Source organism: Sinocyclocheilus grahami, unplaced genomic scaffold (genome assembly GCF_001515645.1).
Source record: "Sinocyclocheilus grahami isolate Dianchi unplaced genomic scaffold, SAMN03320097.WGS_v1.1 scaffold1881.1, whole genome shotgun sequence".
Lineage (NCBI taxonomy): Eukaryota > Metazoa > Chordata > Actinopteri > Cypriniformes > Cyprinidae > Sinocyclocheilus > Sinocyclocheilus grahami.
In genome coordinates, this window is record NW_015507060.1 from 29,969 (window position 1) to 57,862 (window position 27,894).

The window sequence follows — 27,894 nt, forward strand, 5'->3', positions numbered from 1 at the left end:
CAGAGTTTAGCTCCAAAGTGGCCGTTTCTCAAACGGAAGGCTGCCACCCTCCGGAGGTCGCATTTGCAGGCTGCATACGTCATCAAGCCTGGTTTATTTCAGTTAACTGTGCATAACATTAGCAAGTCATAAGCATATTACAACAATTTTACGCTTAAAGAGCAGGTCATATATTTTTTTTAAAGTGTCCTAATTGTGTGTTGGGAGTCCCCTACAACAGGTTTAAATGCATCTAAGGTCAGAAAACATTGCAATTTTCTCAGAATATACATTTAATATTAGAGTCGTTTGCCAATGATTTAGAAACTATTCGTTCCAAACAAGTTTGGAGCAAACACCTCCCTTCCATAAGCCTACTCTGCTCTGATTGGTCAGCTGGCCAAGCCTGCTGTGATTGGCACAGAGATGAGTCCTTGAGCAAGTAAGCGAGCGCTACTGACAAAGCAACTTTACATAAAATAATAATATAGTGCTCCAATCCGTTCTTATAATAATGACATCAAATACAAAAACACTTATGCAAGCGAATCCTGCCCACAGCTAAAGTTTATCTGCTAAACTGTGAACACTTAAAACAATAATGGATACGATTGTTCTTCAGAGAGCTTGTTTGTCCAAATAAAGAAGATTAGAAGCCAACGAAGATAAGCAGTCCTTGGTAAAATTAAATGCACACAACAAAAGCATATTTCACATATTTCATGGGCAGGCGGGGATTATGCAAATGTGTTACCCAGTGACATATACCGGTAACAGGTAAAAGATTCTAAAATATGACAACTCGTTAAGGTGATTCAGAATCGACTCTCTCTTTTGAGAGACAATATCTTTATTTATCATGCACTTTTTGAATAATAACTTTGCAGAGTGTCTTCATTTAAGGATAGCTACGTTATAAACTGCAAAAGAGATATTTTTCAAAACCCATATGACCTGCTCTTTAAGTAAGAATAATGGTCAAATGTATAAGTTGTTAATATTCTAAAATAAGATCTTTTTTATGACATATGCAGCCTACAAATGCGACCTCCGGAGGATGCAGCCTTCCGTTTGAGAAACGGCAAGTACCAGCCCTCCAGGACTGGAGCTGTTGACCTAAGCCTTATAATTCACAATCTGGTGACAGTTTGTCAGCATGTTGTCATTTCAGGCTTGTTAAAGCAAATAGTAGTCTCAGAATGAATACAACTGATTTGGGCATGACTTTTAATAAAGGAATTATATTAAACACTGGCCATACCTATAGACCCGTTGTTTGGGATGTGGTGTTCTGGAGTAACAAAGACAGAACCACAGAGAGAGAACAGTTCAAATAAGACAAAGTCATACACTGTAACAAATTCCACTGAAGCGAGTGCAGGTTAATGATATCCAAAAGTGAGTAAATACACAGCTAACAAAGACTTGGCATGGCATGGCTTGGAGAAACAAGAACTAGAACAAGAACAAACTCACCAAACAGTGGTTACACAAACAAAACTCAAAAAGAGACAAAGGAAAACATGAGGTCTACATACCAAACAATACAGGTCACATGACACAGTCCCACCAATGAGAAACAACTGTGTTTTAAAACAAATGACTTAATCAACCAAACATAACATGACATATTAGGCGTGTTTGACTTCATGCGGTGCTGCACAGAACAATTGGCAAGTGTAGCCGCTTGCAGTTGGGGGGGGGGGGCGGAATTGAAAGCGGAGACATCAAGTCAGACACTTTCTGCTCCCGATAGTGACGCTCGCGTTGTGTTTGCATACTCCATCATAGATGAAGTGAATTAAATGCAATATTTGTCAAATACACAGACATTTCAGAAACGTTTTCATGAAACAACGGAAACCCTTTTCATATACAGCTTAAAACAGTGCCATATGTTCAAGAATATCATTCGGACAGAAATAACAAGTTGGACAGAATTTCTAACCGGCATGCACTGCTTTAAGTCAGCCGCCGATCGTTTGTGCAGCGACGCATGAAGTCTAACACGTTTATTGACTAAGGGAGTACATGGCAAGATACATGAGGGCAAGGGAATCACATGACAAATTAGGAAACAGTACTAAACTACAAAATAAAAATCAACAACACAAAGACCCAAACCAATGTGACAGACACAAATGTTTTTTCAGATGTTGAATTTTCAGAATCTTCCCCTCCAGCATTTGGTCGGTGTGTTGCGACTTCTGTGAAATGACAATTATGCACAACTTAGTGTATGCACTGATTTTATTTAAAAAATATCCGTCTCTGAAACAGCTTTTCAACCTACTTTCTTATAGATATTTACATGAATTTATAAGACAACCAGCATTATTAGCAAAACTAATTAACAAAACTAGACATTTACAGCTTGACATTTATTTGGTCATGTTGTTACAGAAATATATTGGTTCTGTGCAGGGATGGAAAGTTTGACAAGGTTTTTCCTGAAACTTGTCTTTAGAACTAGTAAAACTGGTGGTGCAAGTACACGTTAACTCAATATAGATAACACTGGTCACAATTCTTTAGAACTCATTTCCTTCAGAGATAGATTTTGATGTGCTAAATTCAAATATGACAATTAATACAAATGATTGGCTGCTGTTTCAAAGATATTACTTTTTTTTTTCATTTTACTTCCATAGTACCTGTCACCTCTCCTGGTTATTTAACACTTTAAAAATCAGCAAAAGGGTTATATATGTCCTGATCTCCAATTTTGCAGCCAAAATAAACATGATAGGCTTTCTTAACCATTTTTCAACTGTGATTTTTAGTCATTTCACCACTGTTCACACCTTTTATAACTCTCTCATCCGTCACCATTTCCAATTCAAGGGTCTTATATACTGACTGAATAGTATATCTTGAAAATTAGAGCCAATCAACAATTTTAAGCATCATTTTCATTCTCAGTGACTCAGAATTAGTAAAGTTTGACTACATTTATTTTGGAAGCATTTTGGCTGTGTGCTAAACAGACAAACGTTAAATATAAAAGTGAACATTAAATCTAAACATTCTGTTGCACACCTTGAATATATATTTTTTTCATACAAAAGTGCCTTCCAAATGCATACGTTTAAAATGTTATTCCTTGGTAACTGTCATACCTGTAAATGCTGAGACATCTGTTTCGTTTAAACCATCAGGGTCAATCATAGCTGTGCAGTTCTTCTCTGACGTATCTGATTAAAATGCAATGCTTCGTTAAAAAAGATTATTGATCGTGTGTTGACTAAAACTTACAGCATGTTGCACAAATCAAACCTGTAGCATCATAACAGAAGGCATCATATTTTTCTCTGTCTTGAGTTATTGTGATGATGCCAGTTTGGTTGCCAGCACACATTTCATGTGACATGTGACGGAGTATCACCACCTCGGAGCTGTTTATCCATCCATACCTGCACACAAAATGTTCATATTTAGGTGGTGCTCATGGTAATAGTGATCCTAAAAGTTTAATTGTCATTTAGATATGTTCAGCTGAATGTAAAAACCTGCACGTCTCTAGTCCTTTATTGTAGGCTATTTCCACCTGCTCCAGACTGGCTAATGAAGAGGCTAAAAGCTCACACAAGCTCTCGGCTGCATCAAACTTCAGACTATAGCGTTCTCTCCCCTCCACGTGAAACACTCCAGCGTAGCTGCAGCTCCGTGAGCGCACTGCTGCAGGAGAAACAGGGCATTAACGATAGTAAAAAGTGAATATTATTCATACAGTGCCACTCTATAAGATTGTTGAAATACATAATAGGGAAAAAGGAACAGTATGTCATGAATCAAGCTTCTGTGGTTTCTACAGATTGGCACCAGAGGGTCCCCTCACCTGAGTATTACCCTTTGTCCAAAATCGTCCCCTATACCCATAAATGGGGCACTATTTGAAGGGACAGCCATTTTTAGTGCTTTCCTAAATCTTAGTGAACATTATCAAATGAACCCATTCAATCCCACAATGCAGAGCAATAACGAGTGTACAACTGATGTACACTCAACAGCTAGAGAGTACCCATAATGTACTGTGAGAGTCATGCGCCGATTGAATTGCCAGAAGATCTCGCCAGAAGATGGTGCCCGCAGCTGAATCATCCATCCATTAATTTTACAAAGTGCTCATCCACGGCATAATACAGCATAATACAACACAGGTATAAATTAATTGTAAATTGATTATTAAATAAAAAAAATTATATTCTATCTGTAGCGGGGAATTTCACTACAATGTAGGGGTGAGTTTAACTTCTGCTACAATATATCTTGGACGACTAGGGAAATTATAAGATCTAGGTCTTCAACCCCTAGTACATTTAATTCCTGTATTTATTTATTTAAGTATGTTTTTATCTGCCTTGCTAAGCATGCTTTTGTCTTTAGTAGCAGTGACTGATGAGGATTGAGGCTCTGGAATTTAATAACGTACACGGTACCTACCCAGAGTATAATGACTTTGATTAACCCCTCTTCCCCTCTATCAGCCCACAAGACAGTAGGAATGCCCCTACTCCAAGATAACATAAGTTTTACACTTATTTCCTAAATGCTTAGTAAAGAATAATCAAAATAAAGAAAACAATAGTCATGAAATAAACTCTGTTTCACTTCTCTTATGATTTCTTATGATTTCACCAAGAAATGTACAAAAAATTTAAAATTAAGTTTTGTTCAGATTCAAACTTTTGTTCGGTTTCTTTTCTTCAACAATAATACTAAAACAAAAAGAAAAAGAAAAATAGAAAAAGAAAAACAACAACAGTTCTGATAGAACGCTCAAATGGTACTCAGTTCACTCAAAAGTACATTACAGATGTTTCATTCCACATCAGATATCTTTCATGTCAGTTCACATGCCTGAGATTCATAATCCCAGAGTTAAAGTTGTACCTCACAGTAGAACTGGGCTGGTGTTGGATTGTCCAGATATGACAGGGTAATTAGATTAAACAAATAGTCACCTGTTCAAAAACAGAAAGTCTCTTCCTTTTCTTTAAACACAGGGAAAATAATATTCAGGATTAAATAAGGAAAAAAATATATTTCTACGAACGTTTCCGGTAGACGAGACAGTCCCTTCAAAAAAAAAGAAAAGTAATTCAGATTCATTCACTCAAGCAAACTCAGTTATCAGTTCTCAAGTCCATCCAAAAATAATTTCAAAGTCTCTAACTGCAAAATGTTCAAAAATAAACTGAAAAATAGAAGGAAAAATATTGTCAAAAGAAGAGCTTCAATGTGTTCGCAATGCCGTTTGTGTCCACACGGCGGCACTATTGTATCAAAAACGACACACAAGGATTTTGTCTCGAACAACAGTAGCAAAATCACTTGATACAAGCTGCTTTGTCTGTGTATTTCTTCAGAATATCAACTGTGGTTAAACTGTGGTCGGCCGCTCACCTCAACGCTTATCTAATGCTGTTCACATCTAATCAAAAAAGTCACAAGAAAACTAACTTTTTCTTTCTCGCGCTCGTCTCGCTCATTTCCTCCTTTTTTTCGGAACACCCCATCCTCTTCTTAAAAAAAAAAAAATAAACCTTTCAAAATAAAGGTCCTTGCATACCTCCACATTCCCCCCTGCTAAACCCTGCCATATACAGGACTCTCCAAGATGACCAGCTCCTAACTAAAAAACAGAAAACACCAGAACAGTTATCATTTGATTCCTTGACACAACATTTTCAACATTTGTTTAGACATTCTCTTGAAGCAATTAACACATTCTTAGACATTTTCATTACACTTGTATTGACACTTTAACCCCAAATTACATAATGTAATCATCCTTATATTGTACGGGCAATCTACCGTGTGTCCCTTGAGGGTGGTAAGGACTGGTGCGACTCTTGCTGATTCCATACAGCTTACAGAGTTCTTTGATTACACTTGCTTCAAAACACCTCCCTTGATCCGAGTGCAGCCGGGCGGGACATCCATAGCAGACAAACCAGTGTCGTACAAGAGCTTTGGCGGTAGTAAGTGCTGTCTGATTTTTAGTCGGGACTGCCACTGTAAATCTTGTAAACATGTCTGTAAGCACTAGAACATTCTCATTGCCCCCTGCTGATCTCTCAAGCACAGTGTAATCCATGGCAAGAACTTCTAGAGGTGCGGTTATGTTGGTGCAGGTCATAGGAGCACGAATCTTGGGGAACTCATCCTTAGCTAAGGTATACCTCTGACACTGGGTTACCCACGCCTGCACGTCATTAGCCATTGAGGGCCAATAATAACTCCGTCGCATCTGCTCTAATGTAGTCCTACTTCCAAAATGTCCTCCATGCTCGTGCACTCCCTCATACACTTTCTCCTGTAAAAACTCTGGCACAACCAACTGCCAAATTTCCTCTCCATCTCTTGGATCTATAATCACTCGGAACAGCACTTGATGCCTTAGTTTCAGACGCTCAAACTGTCTTGCTAACTTCTTTTGCTGGGTTTCCATACCCCAGAAACTACGTGTCAGTAACCTCCCGTTCTCGAGCACAGCGTCATACACAGGTGCTATACAAGGATCCTTCCTCTGTTGTTCTTTGATGGATGACCAGTTATAACCATGAACACCCCTCTTTATGGCTGCTTGTTTGGCAACTCTGACCATGGACTTGTCCTCCTCCTCTTCTTTACCTGGCCACAGGCATGCCCGTACCTCGTCTGAGGTCAACTGAATGAAGTCTTTTTATGTGTCATCCTCCTCGGGTTCCATACCCCAGGGAATCCTAGAAAGCACGTCAGCATTCGTGTTCTGTCTGCCGGGCTTGTAACAAACCTTAAAGTTGAACTCTGCTAACTGTGCAGCCCAACAATGTTCTACTACCCCAAGGTTGGCAGTTTCCAGGTAACGGAGACGGTTGTGATCGGTAATAACCTGAAATTTTGCAAACATCAGGTACTCCTTAAATTTCTCAGTTACTGCCCATTTAAGGGCTAGTAACTCCAACTTGAATGCGCTGTAATACCGATCATTCCTTTCATATCCCTTTAGACCTCTGCTCGTGTAGGCAATGACGCATTCTACGCCTCCCAGCTTTTGACTGAGTATTGCTCCAAGTCCATTAAGACTCCCATCCGTCGTAAATATGAATGGACACTGGAAATCAGGGTAAGCAAGAATCGGAGGTGACATGAGACAACTCTTTAATATGTTGAATGCGGTCTGACACTCCTCTCTCCAGACGAATGGTTCTAATGACTTGCCTTTGTTACCTTTCCCCACTAGGGCATGTAGGGGCTTGGCCAGCTGTGCGAATCTGGGAACAAACCAGCGATAGTAACTCATAAATCCCAACAGCTGTCTAACCTCCCTCACATTCGATGGTGAAGGCCATGTATTCAAGCACTGAACCTTGTCCTTGTCCACCTGAACTCCCTTAGAAGAAATTATGTGTCTCAAGAACCGGACCTCTGGCCTCAGGAGGAAACATTTACTCGGTTTCAACTTCAGTCTGTGCTGACGCAACCTGGAGAAAACAAGCTCCAACTTCTCACAATGACTCTTGAAATCCACTAAGAACACAATAATATCGTCGAGATAGATCAACAGAATGTCAAAGGCCAGATCACCTAATGCTGCACCCATCAATCGCTGAAAGGTGGCCGGAGCGTTGCATAAACCAAACGGCATCCACGTCCACTCATACAACCCAAATGGTGTTGTGATAGCGGTCTTCTCCCGATCTGATTCATTTACCGCCACTTGGAAGTAACCTACTGTGAGATCCAGAGTGGAAAACAACTGTGCATTACCCAAAGCATCCAAAGATTCCTCCACAAGGGGAAGGGGGTAAGCATCCTTGAATGTGATTTGATTGAGTCTCCTGTAGTCACAGCAGAAGCGAACACCTCCATCTTTTTTTATCACAATGACAGCAGGTGAGGCCCATGGACTGTGACTATCCTGCACATGTCTCTTAAACTCTTGGAAAACGTGAGGTGGGACTCGTCTGTGGCATTGCTTTATGGCTGTGCATCTCCTGTAAGATTGCTATGCATCACTATCGTCGTATATCCAAAATCTGTGTCGATCTTGGAAAAAACATCACTGTAACGTGCCAGCAGTGCATTTAACTCCACACGTTGCACCTCAGACAGTCAATTCTGATTCAATTGCACTGAAATTGACAGTTGCTTGGGCTGATTCTCCATTTTAACACTGCACTGCATATGTCTCTCAGAAGAGACAGACGGCTGCACATGAGTGTCCTGCGTAATACTTGTTTATAGATCTGCTGTTTGAATTATGACTTGCTGCTAGGAAGGAATATTTCGTTTTCTGCCTATTTCTACGTTACATTTTTGTTTGCATTTGTACTTTTGATTGCACTTTCTGATAATAATAATAATTGCCCTCGGCTAAGAAGGAGCGCGTGTAATTTAATTGCTCCCTTCCTGCATTTAAGTGCAAACTGTAGTTTCGATTTGAGGAATTGCCCTGCTATAGACTATTGGCTGTGCTAATTAGAAGGCGGCCACAGCTGTTTTCACTTTAGTGTCTTAGACTGTGTATTTATCTGATGTCTGTACGCTGACGCGGAAGCATCAGCGGAAGCGTTCAGGCCTCCTTGTGTGAAGACCAACGAGTGTAAAGACCTGCAACTTTACCTGCGCGACGAAATCGCCAAGAGACTTAAGTATATTTTTGCTCTTCCCTGTACACACTCTCCTTTTCTGTCCTCTCTTTTCCACCTCTATCATGTGTTTCCAAAACATTCCGATTGTCTCTCGACAATGCTCTAAGGTCACACGCAGACGGCAACGCTATGTTGCTAACCTGCATCCTATCTCTACATCCTCTACTACACCTCTTTCTTTCTCTGTGGGTCTCTGGAATTGTCAGTCAGCTGTCAACAAAGCAGACTTCATTTCTGCTTTTTCTTTAAACTCCACACTTAGCATCTTGGGCTTGACTGAGACCTGGATTCGTCCAGAAGACTCAGCAACCCCAGCTGCTCTCTCAAACAATTTCTCTTTCTCTCATACCCCCCGTCAGGTTGGCCGGGGTGGGGGCACTGGTCTGCTCATTTCTAACAATTGGAAATACTCAACCTATTCTCCCCTATGCAATTATAACTAATTTGAATCTCATGTGATCACTATAACAGCTCCTGTAAAACTCCAGGTTGTGGTAATTTACCGCCCTCCTGGGCAAATTCTATCCACCTTCCTAGAAGAGCTGGATGGGCTGCTGTCCTCATTCCCGGAGGATGGCAGTCCACTTTTAGTCTTTGGCGACTTCAACATTCATCTGGACAAGCCTTATGCTACAGACTTCCATTCACTCCTTGCGTCATTTGATCTCAAACGACTTACCACATTGCAAAGACCGCTCGATCTTGCAGGTTTTCATTGTACAACATCAGAAAGATCAGGCCCTTTCTAACGGAGCATGCTGCACAACTTCTTGTCCAGGCCCTTGTCATTTCTAGGCTGGACTACTGCAATGCTCTTCTGGCTGGACTTCCATCAAGCACAATCAAACCTCTACAAATGATTCAGAATGCAGCGGTACGACTGGTCTTCAACGAGCCCAAAAGAGCCCATGTTACACCTCTCTTTATTTCCTTGCACTGGCTACCGGTTGCGGCTCGAATCAAGTTCAAGACATTGATATATAGAACAACCACAGGCTCAGCACCTGCCTACTTCCACTCACTACTACGAATCTACATCCCCTCCAGAAGTCTGAGATCCACTAGTGAGCGATGCCTCGTGGTACCATCACAGAGAGGCTCAAAATCACTTTCCAGAACATTCTCGTTCACCATTCCTCAGCGACAGCTGAAAACTCATCTCTTTCGAAGCTACTTGACTTCATCATCATAAAAAAAAATAAATAAATAAAAGTATCTCTCTTTATTTATTCCTTCTCTTTCTAGCTTGTACTTATTAGAACAATGTCTAAAAACTTGGTATTACAAGCACTTCCTTGTATCTGTTTGCCTCTTTAAGAAGAATCGCTTTATGTATCCCCCAATTGTAAGTCGCTTTGGATAAAAGCGTCTGCTAAATGACTAAATGTAAATGTCTCTTAACGCGTAACTCGCCCTCATCCTCTTCAAATTCCACCATTTGCTTTGGGACTACTTTCTAAGGCTTGGACACAACTGCAATCCTGGATCTCGGCATCAACCTGATAGTCTCCTGACAGAGATTTAACACTCGCACTGGGACTCTTTCTTTTTCTGGGCTCGCAAGCACATTAGCTACTAACAGTCCTTTTGGAAGGGTAACAGAATCTGTGCACTCCACAAGTACTTGACGCTTCACTTGCTGAGGTATACTGCAGTGGCCTTCCACAATCTTCTCACTTAAGGGTGGGATTGTCACAATTTGCTTCCCAGACACCTTAACAAATCCTATCCTTCCCTTTGGGCCCAAGAGTCCCTCATCTTCAGTCACTCTTGCTATCACTCTCCTTACATTAGCATCTGTGCCTCGGCTGACTTTACTTTCCTTGCTCAGCTCCTTTCTAGACAGTACAAGGTTCTTCAATTCACTAAGGACATTCATTCCCACGATTCCATCTAATCCTTTCATTTCCTGCGCATCAGGGTTGGACTCTGTGAGCACAAAAACGCATTTCCCTGGAAGCAGACTTCCCATGCACTCTATATCTGCCTGCAGACATCCAAGAACAGGAATGTCTTGTCCATTTGCAGCAGTGAGGCACACCCAGTTAGCGGACGACAGCTGAATTTCTTGCCCTCCGAAATGCTGTTTAAAGTGAGACTCTGAGATGGTGGTGACTTCTGAACCTGTGTCCAGCAGGCACTTAGTGGGCACCCCTGCTATCTTTACGTCCACTGTCAGACAGTCTCCAAAAGCGCTCCTTAAGAGTTCCTGGCACTACATCAACCTTTCAGTCAGCTTTATGGCTCCGGATTACTGAAGGCCCATTGGTGCTTGCCAAGTCACCCGATGAAGCTCTTCTTACCGCCTCAGTCACTTCCACCATTTGTGATGATGCAGCACCCCTATTACTCAGCTCCTTATGCTGTCCGCAATGTCGACTGGTGTGACCTGGTTCACCACATGTGTAACAGATATATTTCCGTTCACTGTTTTTTGGTGGCTGCCTTCTCGTACCAGCAGGCGGGGGGTTAACTCTCCCTTGACTATGGACTATTCTGTACAATTCTTCCTGACGCGCAGCTATCTTCTCTATTGCTTCGGGCAACTTTTCTAACGTAAGTGAGGATGAACTGTCACCAATCGCAACAGTAGTGTGAACTGCAGCTCTCGCACGCACAGGAGTCTTAAAGTTACCTTCAGACTGTGCTTCCTCTTCCTCAGACCATGTGATGGCATTCCTGGATCAGCTGTGGAAAAGTCAAGCTTTGTTCTTCCTTGATCCTCTGTTTCATCTCTCTTCTTAGGAAATCATCCCTTAGTCCAAGGACTAACTGCTCTTTCAGAACACTCTCTTCATCTGATACTCTGCTTGGCTCTCTATGTTTTACCTTGTACAGTTTCTCTCGTCATAAGCGTAGGCACGTATGTTCTCACCGGGTGCTTGTTTTCTATCATAAATGTCTTTTAACCTTGTGCCAATGGGCACCTTGTCTCCATAGGTTTCCTGTGGCAGTTTGAAGATGGACTCCACACTGTTATCCCCCTCTGTCAACATAAACGATATCTTTAGCTTCTCCCTTTAAGTGCTGTTTAATCAGCTCCACTTGATCCTCATCTGGCACTTTCATGACACGGAATGCTGATTTCATGGAAAGAATCCACTCTTCCACACCTCCTTCTCGCTTGGTGGTATCAGTGAGGTCAGTGTGTTTGTGATCTTTTGGGATGAAAATCGTTGCTGTGGGTGCAGGAGTGGATGCTTGCTGTTCCATTACAGCCCTTGCCAATGACAGAGCTTTTTGCTGTTCCATTCTGGCATGATCCAGGGCTCCAGCTTGTTCCACTAACCTCCTCTGAATATCAGCGAACTCCTTCTTCAGCTCTCCCAGTTCTGCCACTTTTCTTCTTGCTCACAGATCTGGGAGAGAATACTACAAACAGCAAATATCAGGCTAAGTATGATCCTGTTAGTGACGCCAAATTAATGTAGTGGAGAATTTCACTAAAATGTAGGGGTTGAAGACCTAGATCTTGTCACTTCCCTAGCTGTCCAAGACATATTGTAGCAGAAGTTAAACTCACCCCTACATTGTAGTGAAATTCCCCGCAACATATCTACTTGTTTTTCTTTGTGTGTGTGTGTGTTTGTGTATATGTGTGTGTGTGTATAATGTATATATATATATATATATATATATATATATATACAGTGCCTTGTGAATGTATTAATTCCCCTTCATTTATTTTAATTTTTTTGTTGCTGCCTTATGTTAAACTGCTTTAAATTACTTTTTCCACATCAATCTACACTCCATACACCATAATTGTCAAGCAAAAAAACAAACAGGTTTTTAACATCTTTGCAAATTTATTAAAATTAAAAAACTAAAATAATTTATATATATATATATATATATATATATATATACAGTGCCTTGTGAATGTATTAATTCCCCTTCATTTATTTTAATTTTTTTGTTGCTGCCTTATGTTAAACTGCTTTAAATTACTTTTTCCACATCAATCTACACTCCATACACCATAATTGTCAAGCAAAAAAACAAACAGGTTTTTAACATCTTTGCAAATTTATTAAAATTAAAAAACTAAAATAATTCCATTTCATAAGTATTCATACCTGGGACAGTTGAAATTTAGCTCAGGAGCATTCATTTTGCTTGTAGATATGACTACACTTCAAGTGAAGTTAACCCGTGGCAAATTCAATTAAATGGGTATGATTTGGAAAGGCACACACATCTTAATAAAAGGTCTAACAGCTGATAATGCATATCAGAGCGAAAACCAAGCCCTGAGGTCAAAAGAACTGCATGTAGAGCTCAGAAACAGGTTTGTGTCAAGCCTTACATCTGAGGAAGAGTTCAGAAAATAATTCTGCTTCATTGAAGGGTCACAGAAGCATGTAGTCTCCGTTACCCTTAATGGAAGAAGTTTGAAACAACCAGGACTCTTCCTAGGACTGGCCTCCTGGCCAAACTGAGCAATTGATGAAGAAGGGCTTTGGTTAGCGTGGTGACCAAGAACCTGATGGTCACTCTAGTTGAGCTCCATGATCACATGTGGAGATAGGAGAAATCTACAGAAGGAAAAATTTCACTGCAACACTCCACCGATCTGGGCTTTATGTCGGAGTGGCCAGACTCAATCCTCTCTTCAGTAAAGACACATGAAAACACACTTGGAATTTGCAAAAAAGCACCTAAAGGACCCTCAGACTCTGAGAAACAAGATTCTCTGGTCTGATTGACCTCAATTCTAAGCATCATGTTTGAAGGAAACCAGCTCCGCTCATCACCTGCAGAGTGCCATCCCAAAAGTAAAGTGTACTGATACCAGCCTCATGCTGTGGGGCTGTTTTTCAGCAGCAGGGACTGAGGGACTCGTTAGAGTAGAAGAAACGTTCAGTGCAGCAAAATATAAAGATAGCCTTAATGAAAACCCAGTCCAGAGCATTCAGAACCTCAGAATGGGCAGAAGGTTCACCTTCCAACAGGACAATAAGCCTAAGCACACAGCAAGAGTGGCTTATAGACAACTGTGTGAATGTCCTTGAGTGGCCCAGGCAGAGCCTGGGATTGAACCCAATCAAATATTTCTGGAGGAACCTGAAAATGTGCATCTGCCCCCATCCAACCTGACAGAGCTTGAGAGGTGAACAGGTGAGGTGAAGAATGGCAGATAATTGCAAAATGCTGATGAGCAAAGCTTGTCGCATCAAACAAAAAAGACTTGAGGCTGTTAAGGTGCTTCAGCTAAATATTTAGTATGAATACTTTAGTATGAATTAGGTATGAATACGTATGCAATGTACGTATTTCAGTTTTTTATTTTTAAAAGTTTTTGCTTTGTTAGTATGGTGTTTGGAGTGTAGATTGATGTGGAAAAAAGTAATTTAAAGAAGTTTATCATAAGGCAGCAACATAACAAAATGTAAAAAAAAAACAAAGGGGTATGAATACTTTCGCAAGGCACTGTATACACCTTGCTACGAGTACTGTGTTAGGCTAACCGAGACTTGTCATTTGCACTTATATATTGTTGCTCTTTTGTTAGTTTTGACTGCTTTTATTGTCCTAATTTGTAAGTCGCTTTGGATAAAACCATCTGATAAATGACTAAATGTAAATGTAAGTTTAAATTGTTTAACTAGGTTTTATACATAATTTCCATGACAGCGACATACTGGAGCTGCCAGTTTGCCGGTGTCAAATTATTATTAAACAGCAAGCACAAACTAGGTAAAAGAGGCAGTCCTTCCAGTGCTCTGTGTCTGAATTCACTCACTCGTTTTCATTTATTCCTTCAAGTGAACTGTATTAATGACCTAATGTGGGGAATAGTGAATGAGGGTATAGGAGGCGATTTCAGATTCAGCCTTAGGCCTAGTCCACACGAACACAAGTATTTTTATAAACAGTTTTTCCTTCTTCCGTTTTAAAAAAATCTCCGTCCACATGAAAATGCAAACGCATGCTATGAAGCACTGTCAAGAGCATGCCAAACCAACAGGTGAAGATATAATCTCGACCGTAAAGCCATGTTGGCCAATCAGAAGCCTGGAAAAGTTTCCAGTAGGTGGAGATAACAGAGCATGCTCCAACATCACAAGCCAAAATCTCCGGTTTCATTACACGATAACACTGCAACTGGAGTTTTTGAAAATCTTCACCCTGGCAGGCGTTTTCAAAAAGGTTTGGTTTCTGTGACCTGGTACTGCGTTTGCGTGTGGACGAACGGCCAAACCGCATAGAAAAAGCTGCAGTTTTTAAAATACCCACGGTTGTGTGGACAGGGCCTTAGATTCTCTCGGATTCCATTTTTCACAACCCCGTACAACGTTACTACACAGCAAAATCCCCAGTGTCAAATTAACACTGCTGGGTGTCTATATGTGTACACACTACAGAGTGTTAAAAATAACACTGAAGCAGTGTCAAATTAACACTGCTGGGTGTCTATATGTGTACACACTACAGAGTGTTAAAAATAACACTGAAGCAGTGTCAAATTAACACTGCTGAGTAAGCACTGACCACTATAATGGTGACTTAAAAATTGTGATTTTGTTTTTGTTTTTAGTAATTCTGCTTGTTAACATCAGGTGTCTTCAATGGTCAATCATCTCTCAATGAATCTCTTAATTACCTCATTAACTTTAACACTGCTTCAGTGTTACTTTTAACACTCTGTAGTGTGGACACATATAAGCTGTGTCCCAAACTGAAGTGCGTGGACTCCAGAGGGCGCATTTGAAGTGCGATTGCGTCACAGCAGCGAGACGAAGGCTGTCCCAAACTGAAGTAAGTGGACTCTGAAGTGTGCATTTTAAGTGCAATTGCGTCACAGCGTCACGATGTAAGCTGTCCCAATTAAGAATGCGCCCTCTGAAGACTGCATTCCCAGGCTGATTGCGTCACCGCGTTGCGATAAAGGCTGACGTATTTCGAAACCGACTTCAAATGCACCCTCCATTTCCCAGGAAAATGAAGTGTACATCTGATGGACACTTCGCACCTTATCATATCCCAGAACCACTTGCGCGCAGTTGACGATGGAATTTATATTCAAAGAACATGGAGGAAGAGAGTTCTGTGGGGGAATTCACATTGAAATGTAAGTATTGTGTTTTCATTTACTCAAATACCTAGTGAAACAAGTGTTAAAAGCCAGGTTTAAAAAAAAAAAAAGCAAGGCCCACAAACAATAAGACTACCAATATATAAGGCAATAGTCTTTATTTTTGCTGTGTATTTGTAGTGCAGTCATGTCTAAAAAAGTTTTAACCAAACTTTAGCACTTCAGTATTTTGCTGCTGTGTCATATTTTCTAATGTTAAGATTGCAAACCTGTCTTTATATTTTTCATAAGTGTTTCCATTTTCTCTTGTTTTAGTACTATTCTGGAGAAAATGAGCCTGCTGGGGAAAGACTTAAAAATACAAAGTAAGCAAGTTAATCCACACATTGTTTGCTGAAATTCATCTGTTGTTGTTAACAGGCATGGTTTCTTTTCTCTGCCTTCGGATTGCAAGTGTCCTGGGACAGATGAGGGAGTGAGTGGAAGCTGGTGGAGCTACTCAGAGAGGACATCAAACTCCAGAGAGAGACAGAGGAGAGAAGAGCACAGGAGAGAGATAGAGAGACAGAGGAGAGAAGAGCACAGGAGAGAGAGAGAGAGAGGAGAGAAGAGCACAGGAGAGAGAGAGAGAGACAGAGGAGAGAAGAGCACAGGAGACTTTTTTTTTACTTTTTCAAATAACTTATTACAATAAAATGAACAACCATCAGCTATTTCTTCACAGTAAAATCCATTCTCAAATATTTACCAACTTAAAACAAAACACAACTCTCCATTCACAACTGAGCATAAGGCTTCTCTACAACACCATATAGATTCAAACGTCATTAAATTATTCATCATTTTATAAAATCGAAAATCAACAACAATTCTGGATTTCACCATTACTTTAAACACCCTTAACACATCACTATCATTTCTCTGTTCTATATGATTTCTCCTGCTAGTGTATATAGCCATTTTTGCTTTTCCAAGTACAAAATTTAACAACTGACATTCATCACGTCTCTTTCTCACATATTTAAAACCAAAAATTAAAGTCTGTACAGAAAACACTTCATTAAAACAGTTGAAAAGTTCTTTTAACATTTCAAACAAAGGTTTCAGCCTAAAACAATATATAAAACAATGAAACACAGTCTCTCTTTCAGAGCAAAAAGGGCAATCATGACTTGAATCAGGATTTAAAATAGAAACAAAGGCATTAACTGCAATTATTCCATGTAAAACCCTCCAATGAATGTCAGTTGTTTTTTTGGTTAATGGTGGCTTATATAACGCTCTCCACTCTGGTCTAACATTTTCATTCAATCCCAAAACATTTTTGATATAAACCTTTTTGATATAAACCTTTTTTGTTAAATTTTTTACACATGCCTTATACAATTGTTTTCCATTGACATCATTAAAATCCAAACATATGTTCTTTAGTTCCAGAAAAATTCCAGAATACTCATTTAAATTGGGAGATAAAAACAATTTAGGAAAGGAATCCATATCATTCGGAGAAATTAATCCTTCACAAAAGTCTTTAAGCATATTATTTTCCTCTGATGTGAGAACAGATCTCATCTTCTGTAATATTTGAGTCATTGTTCGAACTGATTTAATCTTCACACAAGCAGTCACTTCTTCAGCATTAGCTAGTCCAGCTCCCGCCAAAAGTGCAAGTTTTTTTAACACTGTGATTCCAGCTCGAATAAAAAGTCCAGTAAATGTGCTGCTTGTGCTTATTACATCCAGTCTTGCACCATTTATCAGTGGCTCTTCCAACAACCAAAATAAAGAGTTTGCAGTTTCAGACTTCTTCACATTAAAACATCTCCAAACCTTAAAAAGGTTTTGATAGAAAACAGGTAAACATGAAGTGTCAATCTTATTATGGTCCATCAAAAACAAGGATTTGTCCAAGTTCAAACCTTGAACAGATTTCAGTATGACACTGGTTACTGTTCTCCAACTCACATTTTCTGAATCCTTAAGAAATCTCTGCAAAAACTGTAATCGAAAAACAGCAGTCCTGCTTTGCAGATGGACCAGTCCTTGTCCTCCTTCCTCTTTTGGTAAATACAAAATATTATGTATTACCCAATGAAATTTTTCCCAGAAAAAATCTATTAAAATTGATTGTATCTTTGCCAATAAATAGGTTGGTGGATCAACACAAGCCAACCGATGCCACAAAAAAGACGCATCCAAATGATTTATTATAATTGGTTTTCCTCTGTACGACATTGCTGATTTAAGCCACTTCCACCTTTCCAATCGACCTTTTATCTTTTCAATTACTCTTTCCCAATTTTTCTGCACAGTAGCTTCATCACCCAAATACACTCCCAAATATTTAAAACCATCCCTTTTCCATATTAAACCACCTGGTAGATCTGGTATTTTCTCTTTCCACTTTCCAAGCAACACTGCATCACTTTTTTTCCAATTGATTTTTGCAGAAGAAATAGATTCAAACTCATTGGATACTCTTGTTACACTTTTTATATCTTTATGGCCTTCAATCATTACAACAATGTCATCAGCATAAGCAGATAAATTTATAGCATTGTCACATTTTGGAATTTTTAACCCAACCAGCTCTTTTCTCAATTTATGTAAAAAAGGTTTTATTGCTAATGCATACAGCAATCCAGACAAAGGACAACCTTGTCTGATTCCACGATTAACCTTGAAAGGAGCGCATAAGCCACCATTAAACTTCAAGACACCCTCAATGTCACTATACAAAGTTTTGATTTTATCAATAAAGGCTAAACTAAAACCAAAAGCTTTCAAAACTTTCCATAAATAATCATGCTCGACACGATCAAAAGCTTTCTCTTGATCAATGGAAATCAAGCCTGCATTCAAACCAAATATCTTAACTACTTCAAAAATATCCCTAATTAGTGAAATATTTACAAATATTGATCCGCCATGTATGCAATAAGACTGGTCTGGATGTATAACTTCTTCCAAAACTTTTCCAAGTCTTGTTGCTAACACTTTAGAAAGTATTTTATAATCGCAACATAACAAAGATACAGGTCGCCAACTTGTTATATTAGTTAAATAACCTTTTTTAGGCAAAAGAGTGAGAACTGCTCTTCGACAGCTTAAAGGTAGACTTCCTTGAATTATACTGTTATTTAGAACTTCCAATAAATCTTCTCCTATTATATTCCAATAAGACTTATAAAACTCAACCGGAATTCCATCAATTCCAGGAAACCTACCACTTTCCATGTTTTGAATATTATTATACAGCTCTTCTAATATTATGGGCTTATTAAGGTCTTCGTTAGATTTTTCAGAAATCTGAGGTAAATCACTAAAAAAAACATTGTTCAACAAATTAATCTTCTCTAGACTCATTTTTGTACAATTTTTCATAAAAACTGACTGCTCTCTTACGTATTTCAATTGGATCTGAAAGTAAAACCCCACTTTCAGATTGTAAAACATTAATAAAACGTCGCAGCCCATTTTTCTTTTCTAACCCAAAGAAAAATTTGGATGGAGCATCCATCTCACTAAAGTTTTGAAAGCGTGATCTTATTAATGCTTCTTGTGCTTTTAAACCCAGCAGATCAGATAAAGCGGATTTTTTTCTTTTTAAATTAACAATAAGGTCTTGATTTCCAGTTTGTGTTAACGGTTGAAGTTTCATAATTTCATCCTCTAAAATCTGAACAGATCTAGCCAATTCTTTAGTGACATTCAGGGTGTATTGTTGACACAGTTGTTTTATTTGAGTTTTTCCGAAATCCCACCAACTCTTTAAGGACTGAAAATGATTCTTTTCCTTTTTAAAATTAATCCAGAAACAATTCAAAATTTCTTTCAACTGAATATCGTTTAACAGAGTTGTGTTAAAATGCCAATAGGCACTATTGGGTTTAACAGAATTCATAGAAAATACATATCCTATTAAACTATGATCTGAAAAACCAACTGGTGAAATAAAACATATTTTTTGTAAATACTAAGCTTATCTAACCTTGCTAATGATAATGAATTATCACACGCATGTACCCATATATACTGTCTAGTATCCTTGTTAAAATTTCTCCACACATCACTCAAATCATGTGTTTCAATCATTTGAATAAGCCTTCTACGTGATGGCATATGTGGCTCAATATGATTTCTGTCTAAACTGCTTACTGCACAATTAAAATCACCTCCCAAAAACAAGTATTCTTCACCTTTATAGTCTTCTAGAGTTTTACAAAGAGTATCTAACAAACACATTCTTTTTATTGGATGTGTTGGGGCATAGATACATATAAAGACAAATACATACTTTTCAAAATTTGCAATCACTTTTAAAATTCTTCCTTTTAATAATCTCTTCCATTTGAACTGAATTGGGAACAAAATTTGTATCAAACAAAATACAAACTCCTCCACTGAGAGAAGTATTATGACTTAAAAAAGATAAACCATTCCATTCTTTTAACCATTCAACAGCATTCTTATCATCCCTATGGGTTTCTTGCAGAAATACAACATTCATTTTTTTTGTCTCACTAACTCATATATTTCCAATCTTTTCCTCACATCTCTAGCTCCATTCACGTTCAAAGAAGAAATGTGGATTTCACCCATAGTAAAGGATAAAATTAGCCATAGAAAACTGAATAAGAGACAGGCTCCTGTCATTGAATTAATCTTCATTGTCACTATTATTCAGTTGATTTTGAACTTTGACAACAATTTTTTAAGATGATACACTTCTTTGTCTGAAAAGCATCCTTCAGTCATTGAACTTTTAATAACTTCAACAAATCTTTTAAGATTTGGAAAATAATCAACAATTTGTACACCTCTTAAATTTTTTGTCACTTTCAGAAATGTCTTAATTTTTTCAGTGCTGCAGTTATGACATGGCCAATCAGTCTGAGAACAAGATAAAGCACTTGAATCAGAAGAATCACTCTCACTTTCAGCGCCTTGATCATTTTCACTGGCCTGTTCTCTTGTTTTCCTTGCTTGTTTATTTGCAGTGCATTACTTTTTCTTCCTCCTTTTCAAAGGAGTTTTAAAAAAAAACTTTGATCTACTTCCATCAACAAACCACCATCCTCCATGTTTGTATTTTCCGAAGCAGAATCAACATCAAGAATCTGACTCACTGAGACTGATTCCAACTTTTCACTATTTTCATTCACAGACTCATGTTTATCAGGTTCTACCTTCTCAAATCCATGTTCTTCAGAAACAGTTTTTTCTTTTCTTATTTCAACTGCAGACCCTTCATTTAAACTAACAACAATTGGATTTGATTCAAAACATCATCAGAATTACCAGTTTTACACTGCGCACCCGAAGAACCGGGTTTACTGACATTCACACTATTATCCGGACAAGCACGAATCTGATGACCGGTCTTTCCACATCCAAAACACCTCATAGTGTCAGTCGACACAAAGACTGTATAGTCATAATCATCTATTCTGAATTTCAAATTCAGATCAAGTTCGTTCCCGTTATTTAAAATCATATATGTAAACCTCCTGAAAGAAACAACGTGTTTCAGTAACTCAGATTTACTACCGATTGCGATCTTTTTAACAGGTGAAACAAGTTTGCCAAAGCGTGAAAGCTCTCTTGCTAGCACTTCATCTTTAATAAAAGGTGGAACATTTGACAATGTAACCTTTTTAGCTGGTGTAGAAAGGGGAAGTACAGGTACAAACGAACCCCGCAATTCGATGCCTTTTTCCACTACCTCGTTCGCCTTCTCTACCATACTCAAAAATAATACAATTGCACTGTTCATTTTCGATGCAGCCAGAATACATTTATGTCCAACCACACCACCAACAGCTAAGCTGCATTCCTCTATACTGCCTACCGCCGACACTATTTTAACTCCGTGCCAACGCGTGAGGGAATCTAAATCACCACCTGTATGGGCAGCCATGGTGTTTGAAAAACACCGGCGTATAATGCCCTAAATTTGAACAAACCTTGTATCACCCAGCCACAACACACAAAGTACAGACAAAGATCAATAAACTCATAAAACATAAAAAAAAAATAAAGTTTGAAAAAGAAGCCTCAACGTCACAAAACACTCACACTCACCACGCGCTCCACTCGCCCTCACCATTTGCACATGCGCACAACGAGAGAGAGAGAGAGAGAAAGAGAGACAGAGGAGAGAAGAGCACAGGAGAGAGAGAGACAGAGGAGAGAAGAGCACAGGAGAGAGAGAGACAGAGGAGAGAAGAGCACAGGAGTAAAACTGTTCAACTTGGTTCTGAGTGTTGATCATTTCCCTGAAACCTGAAATCAAGGACTCATAATGCCCATATTCAAGAGTGGAGACACATCAGACCCCAACAACTACAGAGGCATCTGTGTAAGCAGTAATCTGGGGAAGCTGTTCTGCAATATCATCATCACAAGACTTGTACACTTCCTCACAGAGCACAGTGTCCTCAGCAAAAGTCAGATTGGATTCTTACCAAATTATAGAACAACAGACCACATCTTCACCCTACACACCCTGATCGAGAAATGCGTTAACCAAAACAAAACCAAAATTTTTGCTTGCTTTGTAGATTTCCAAAAAGCCTTTGATTCAATTTGGCATGAAGGTCTGTTGTCAAAACTTCTAGAATCGGGTACTGGGGGTAAAACATACAATATCATAAAAACAATGTATTCAAACAATCAATGCGCAATTAAAATTGGAAATAAACGCACAGAGTTCTTCACTCAAGGGCGGGGTGTGAGGCAGGGCTGTCCACTATCACCGACCCTCTTCAATATATACATTAATGAATTGGCGAAACTCCTGGAACAATCAGCAGCACCTGGCCTCACACTGCATGACTCCAACATAAAGCTCTTGCTGTTTGCAGATGATCTGGTTCTGCTGTCTCCAACAGAAGAGGGTCTACAGCAGAGCCTAGACATCCTGCACAAGTTCTGTCAGACCTGGGCCCTGACGATTAACCCTAACAAAACTAAAGTACTAACATTCCAGAAAAGACCCAGAGTTCAGGGAAAGAGACATAACTTCACCCTTGGTGTGACCAAAATTGAAAATGTCACAAACTACACATACCTCGGGCTGAAGATAAATGCCACTGGCAAGCTAAATTTGGCTGTGAATGAACTGAAAGAGAAAGCAAGAAGGGCCTTTTATGCCATCAAAAAATCTATCCAAATTGAAATACCAATTAGAATCTGGCTCAAAATATTCCAATCAGTCATAGAACCTATTGCGTTATATGGCAGTGAAGTCTGGGGTCCTCTCCTAAATCACGAATTCGAAAAATGTGACAAAAATCCGATTGAAGCCCTGCATGCTGAGTTCTGTAAGAGTCTCCTCAGAGTACAGAGGAGCACACTGAACAACTAATACTAATGCGCACTGAGAAAAGAGCCATCAAATTTTGGAAACACCTAAAAATGAGTGACCCCAACTCTTACCATTTTAAAGCCCTTAAAAACCATGAAGTGAACCCTGAAAAAAGTCCCCTGATTCAGACGGTCCTGAAGCTGCAAAAACAAACTAACATGACTAACAACATCCAGCATCAGGACTCTGAAATATTCATCCACAAAATTCGGCCCAACCAAATTATAAAAGCACAAAAAGAAAATTATCTAACCTATTGGACTGAAACAACAGAAAAACAAAGTAAACTTGAATGTTATTTGGCCCTAAATAGAGATTACACAACTGCAGAATATCTGAGTACAGTGCAAGACTGTAAATGAAGAAGACAGATGACGAGGTACAGACTGAGCAGCCATACTCTGACTCTAGAGACGGGCAGATATCGACAGCACTGGCTGCCCAGAGAGAGCCGCATCTGCCCTCACTGTACTCACAGGGAAGTGGAGACAGAGCAACACTTCCTCACCAGCTGCCCCAACTATGAAGACATTAGAAACATATTTTATCCCAAATTTGAAATACTTTACCCTGATTTTAAAACGTTAAACAAGAAAACACAACTTCAATATTTATTAGGTGAAAAACAAGATTGTATCTTACTAGCAGCAAGATACATTGATGCCTGTCACAAAAAGAGGGAGGAGTCAACAAATCAGTGATGCGCCCACACACACACACACACACCACACACCACACTGAATTATAAATTGTTCATAGAATTCTACGACTCTAAAACTTTAATTTGTTTTACTTTTTAAATGTATATACATACATGTTCTTGTTGCATATATATCTGTTCTAGATTCAATGTAAACACTATGCTTTGGCAATACATTGTAACAATTGTCATGCCAATAAAGCACATATTGAATTGAATTGAGAGACAGAGGAGAGAAGAGCACTGGAGAGAGAGAGACGTTAAACATCATATCATGAAACAATTTTGTAATTGACAATTCCCAACAATAAACAAAGATACATTTTAAAATTCAGTGTTGACTACTCAAACCTCAGCAATACCAATTTAGCACTAATTCATCATCATTGTCATTCACAAAAATAAAATTTGTATTTATACACCATTTTCTTTTAAATATTAATATATCATTATTCATTTTATAAAATTCATACTCTATTTTAACTCTAGATTCCACTAAAGCTTTAAACAATTTTATTATATTAATTATTTTCCCTTCGTTTTCAATTTTATATGCTTTCCAAATTGTTAACTTTGCTTGACCAATTAAAAAATTGGAAAAGGTACAACACTCACTTTGAGACTTATAATATTTACACCCAAAAATTAACATTGTTTTTGAAAGATTCCAACCAAACCCCTTAAAAATATTCTCCAAAAGATCCAAAAGAAGTATAATTCTATAACAATTAGAAAAAATATGAAACACAGTATCTGGTACATTGCAAAATTTACAAACTAAATATGTATTAAGATTACACTTATACAAAAAGGTCTTTGTTGCTAGTGCACAATGCAGAATGCACATTGTAGATCTCCTGATCTTTTTGGTAATGGACTTTTATAAAACAAATGCCATGATGGCGATTGTACATCAGGAACCAAAAGATAACTCATCCATTTTGTGTCTGTCTTATTTTTAAAATATTCACAAAATCTCGACTTTACACAAGCTATATATAAATGGCGCTTACTACTTTCAGAAAAACACATATGTTGAATTTCTTGTAAAGAAAAAAGTTGCCTTGTACCTTCATTATCCTGCCAATTATATGGTGTAACAAATACTTCAGGAAAAGAACACTGATTTAACCCACCAACAAAAAAATCTTTGAGGAACTTATTTAACGATAAAGGGAATGATGTTTTTAGCTTACTTAAAACATTTTTCACAATCCTTTCTGACCTTCTCCCCATTTGTTGAATAATCTCTTGTATAGAAAACCACTTATTTTGTTCTGTATCAATTAAATCTCCAACTTTTAAAACCCCAGATGAAATAAAGGTGTTGATTTCAATGCTTGGTAAACTATATTGATGACATAACCATGAATTATAAAAAAATTGGTTCTTCAAGACCAAAATGATGCTCTCTCTCAACTTTAAATATACTCCATGCACTTAGTACAGACTGATAAAACCCCCTAATGCCCAAACCTTCAACTACTTTTTTAGACATTAGAAATAATTGTCTGTCAAGTCCCCTTTTACTAGTGGCTCGTAATACTGCCAAACCACACATTATCCAAGGCTTCAATTCCGTATTATAAAGCATTTTTGGGCTGATTGTAACCTCATAGCTTTCCATTTTGACACTAAATCAATAAGACCTTGACCACCTTCAAACACAGGTAAATTCAAAATGCCTGGAAGAAGCCAATGATGTCCTCCCCAAAAAAAGTTCCTGCTGGAGGGTCCAGAACAGTCAATCGGTGCCACAACATTGATGCAGCCAAGTTGTTTACCACTAGAACCCTGCCTCTCTATTATGGCTCTTCTGCAACTGAGGGGAAGAATTTTTGATTTTTCACATTCAAGAAACACAGCATGTAAATCTGGTCCAATCAATGACCAAAAAATTTGATAAAAATCAGAGGTCAGTCCATCTAACCCCGGAGATCGTCCAGAAGATTGTTGTTTAGCCGCTGTGCTCAATTCTTCAAATGAAAGTGCTTTTTCCAGTTGTATCTTCTCACCTGCACTCAATTTTGGAACTCCACTGAGAAAAAAATCTATTGCCTCAGAATCACAAGGTTGAGCACTATAGAGTTCTTCATAAAAAGACAAAACTTGTGAAACAATTTATCTCTTTTCTGTTGTTTCTCTTCCATCAGATAGTTTAAGATGAGTAATCAGCTTCTTTTCTTGAACTTTTCTTTCCAATGCAAAAAAGAAAGATGTTGAAGAATCCATATTATTAAGTTGAGTAAATCTTGCTTGTACTTTTGTTCCTTGATCTCTTTCTTCATGCACATTTTTTAAAAGAAAGTTATATTGTTCAAGCAAATCTCCACTAGTTCCATCTCTCTCACTTATGGAGCTATTCAATCTCATTATTTCTTTTTCCAGCCGTTCAATTTTCTTCTGGATTTCTTTTGCATTGTTTTTTACATACTGTTGACAAAACGGCTGAATCTGAATTTTCCCAATGTCCCACCACTGACTTAGGGACTTAAACTCTGTCTTTCTCTCTCTCCAAGCACTAGCCTTTTTAAAAGCTAAAAATTTGATGAGAGCACTTCCCTTTTCTTTATTACAACATCCATTTAAATTTAATGATCCAATTTGTAAAGATGTCATAAAATATTACTGTAATACAGCGATGAAAACAAAACCTGTCCCTCTACCGAATCAATTAAATTTGACTCTTTGCCTGATGGATCATCTTCTTTACTTTAGTGATTATTTTTTTGAGACAGTATCGTTTTGGTCTGTTAAACTCCTCAACTGTAGCATTTATCATAACATCCCTACAGGAAGCTAAAAATTTCCTCAAATCTGGAAAAAACAAATCGATTTGTGGATTCCGCACCCCTTTAGTTTCATCAAGAAAGGTGCTAATTTGTCTCGCCGAGTAGGATTTCGCTTCACATCCACTCAGTTCTGATGTCCCTATTAGAGAATCATTGTCTCCAACTTCAAAGAAACTCTCAATACTTTCACACTCATTGTCTGACTCACTGTCAGATCTCGCAACACCAGAGCTAACTGTGAACTGACTACAATTTTCATTTACTTCGTCATCTGATTTGTTCTCACTTTTATCATTTGTCTCTACACACTCCATCAAGGTAAGTTCATCCTCTCTACTTTTAGATTGGAAATGTGTTTCTTGTACTTCTGTTCTTTCATTTTGCATTTTTTCTACAGCACTGGCACTCTGACCTTTAACGCCATCTGCTGGCTGATCAATGTCAACGTTTGAGTTCTTTGTTTCACTACTACTCTTATTTTCTTCTCCTATATTATTTTCAGTCTCTTCAGCAATTACTTCACGAACGACCATATTGTTTTCTTGAACAGTGTTTTCCTGAATAGTTTGCGAGCCTGTTAAATCGGCAAAATCATTTTGTTTTGAACATGTCTGTCTAACATGTCCATACTCACTGCACAAAAAGCACCGCATTTGACCTGAACTAACAAAGATCGTGTAATCTTTCCCCTCCACTGCTACTTTAAGCACCAGATTAAGAGGGTGGTGTTGTGAGTTCGGTATCATGTAGGTAAAACGTCGGAAAGACATGACGTGATTGAAGTTCAGATTTTTAAGTCCTAGTGGAATCATCTTAATCGGAGCGGTCAATTTTCCATATCGTTCAAGAATTTCTTTCAGGATTCCTTCTTTTATAAACGGGGGTACATTTGAAAGTACAACTTTCTTAGAAGGATTCGACAAAGGCAATACCTGTAAAAATATATTATTTACAACCAAACCTTTCTCTAACAGTTCGCCAACCATTGAAACCTCTTTGAGAAATATAACAAATGCTTTATTCATTCTTGAGGCTGATTTGATATTTTGACCACCAACCTGTTCGCTGATCACAATCAATACATCCTCAATTGACATGGAAGTCTCCGGCATGCACTTACAACCATGTCCAAGAGTCAAACGTGAAAAATCACCACCTAACTCCATACTAACGCGCAAAACTTTGCGCTGACCATAGTCAGCGCCCACAAAGTTGACCATATTTCTGTTTCTGTTATTAAAGCGAAAGGGAAAACTTTTTTTTTAAACCCCAAAACGTGAGAGAGACAGAGGAGAGAAGAGCACAGGAGAGAGAGACAGAGGAGAGAAGAACGCAGGAGAGAGAGAGACAGAGGAGAGGAGAGCACAGGAGAGAGA

The 27,894-nt window shown here is 38.5% G+C and overlaps 1 protein-coding gene across 1 annotated transcript in view; it reads right to left on the reverse strand.

Annotated features, from left to right (window-relative positions):
• Nucleotides 1–1,199: 1,199 nt before the first annotated feature.
• The window catches only part of LOC107573167 (CD44 antigen-like), a 62,563-nt gene continuing 35,868 nt past the window's right edge, over nt 1,200–27,894 (reverse strand). Inside the window, exons 2-5 of the mRNA XM_016259615.1 lie at nt 3,489–3,657; nt 3,256–3,392; nt 3,099–3,173; nt 1,200–2,186 (exon numbers count right to left, since the gene is read on the reverse strand). Coding sequence (XP_016115101.1) covers nt 2,068–2,186; nt 3,099–3,173; nt 3,256–3,392; nt 3,489–3,657 — 500 coding nt within the window. The 3' untranslated portion in view covers nt 1,200–2,067. The remainder of the gene's footprint in view (nt 2,187–3,098; nt 3,174–3,255; nt 3,393–3,488; nt 3,658–27,894) is intronic.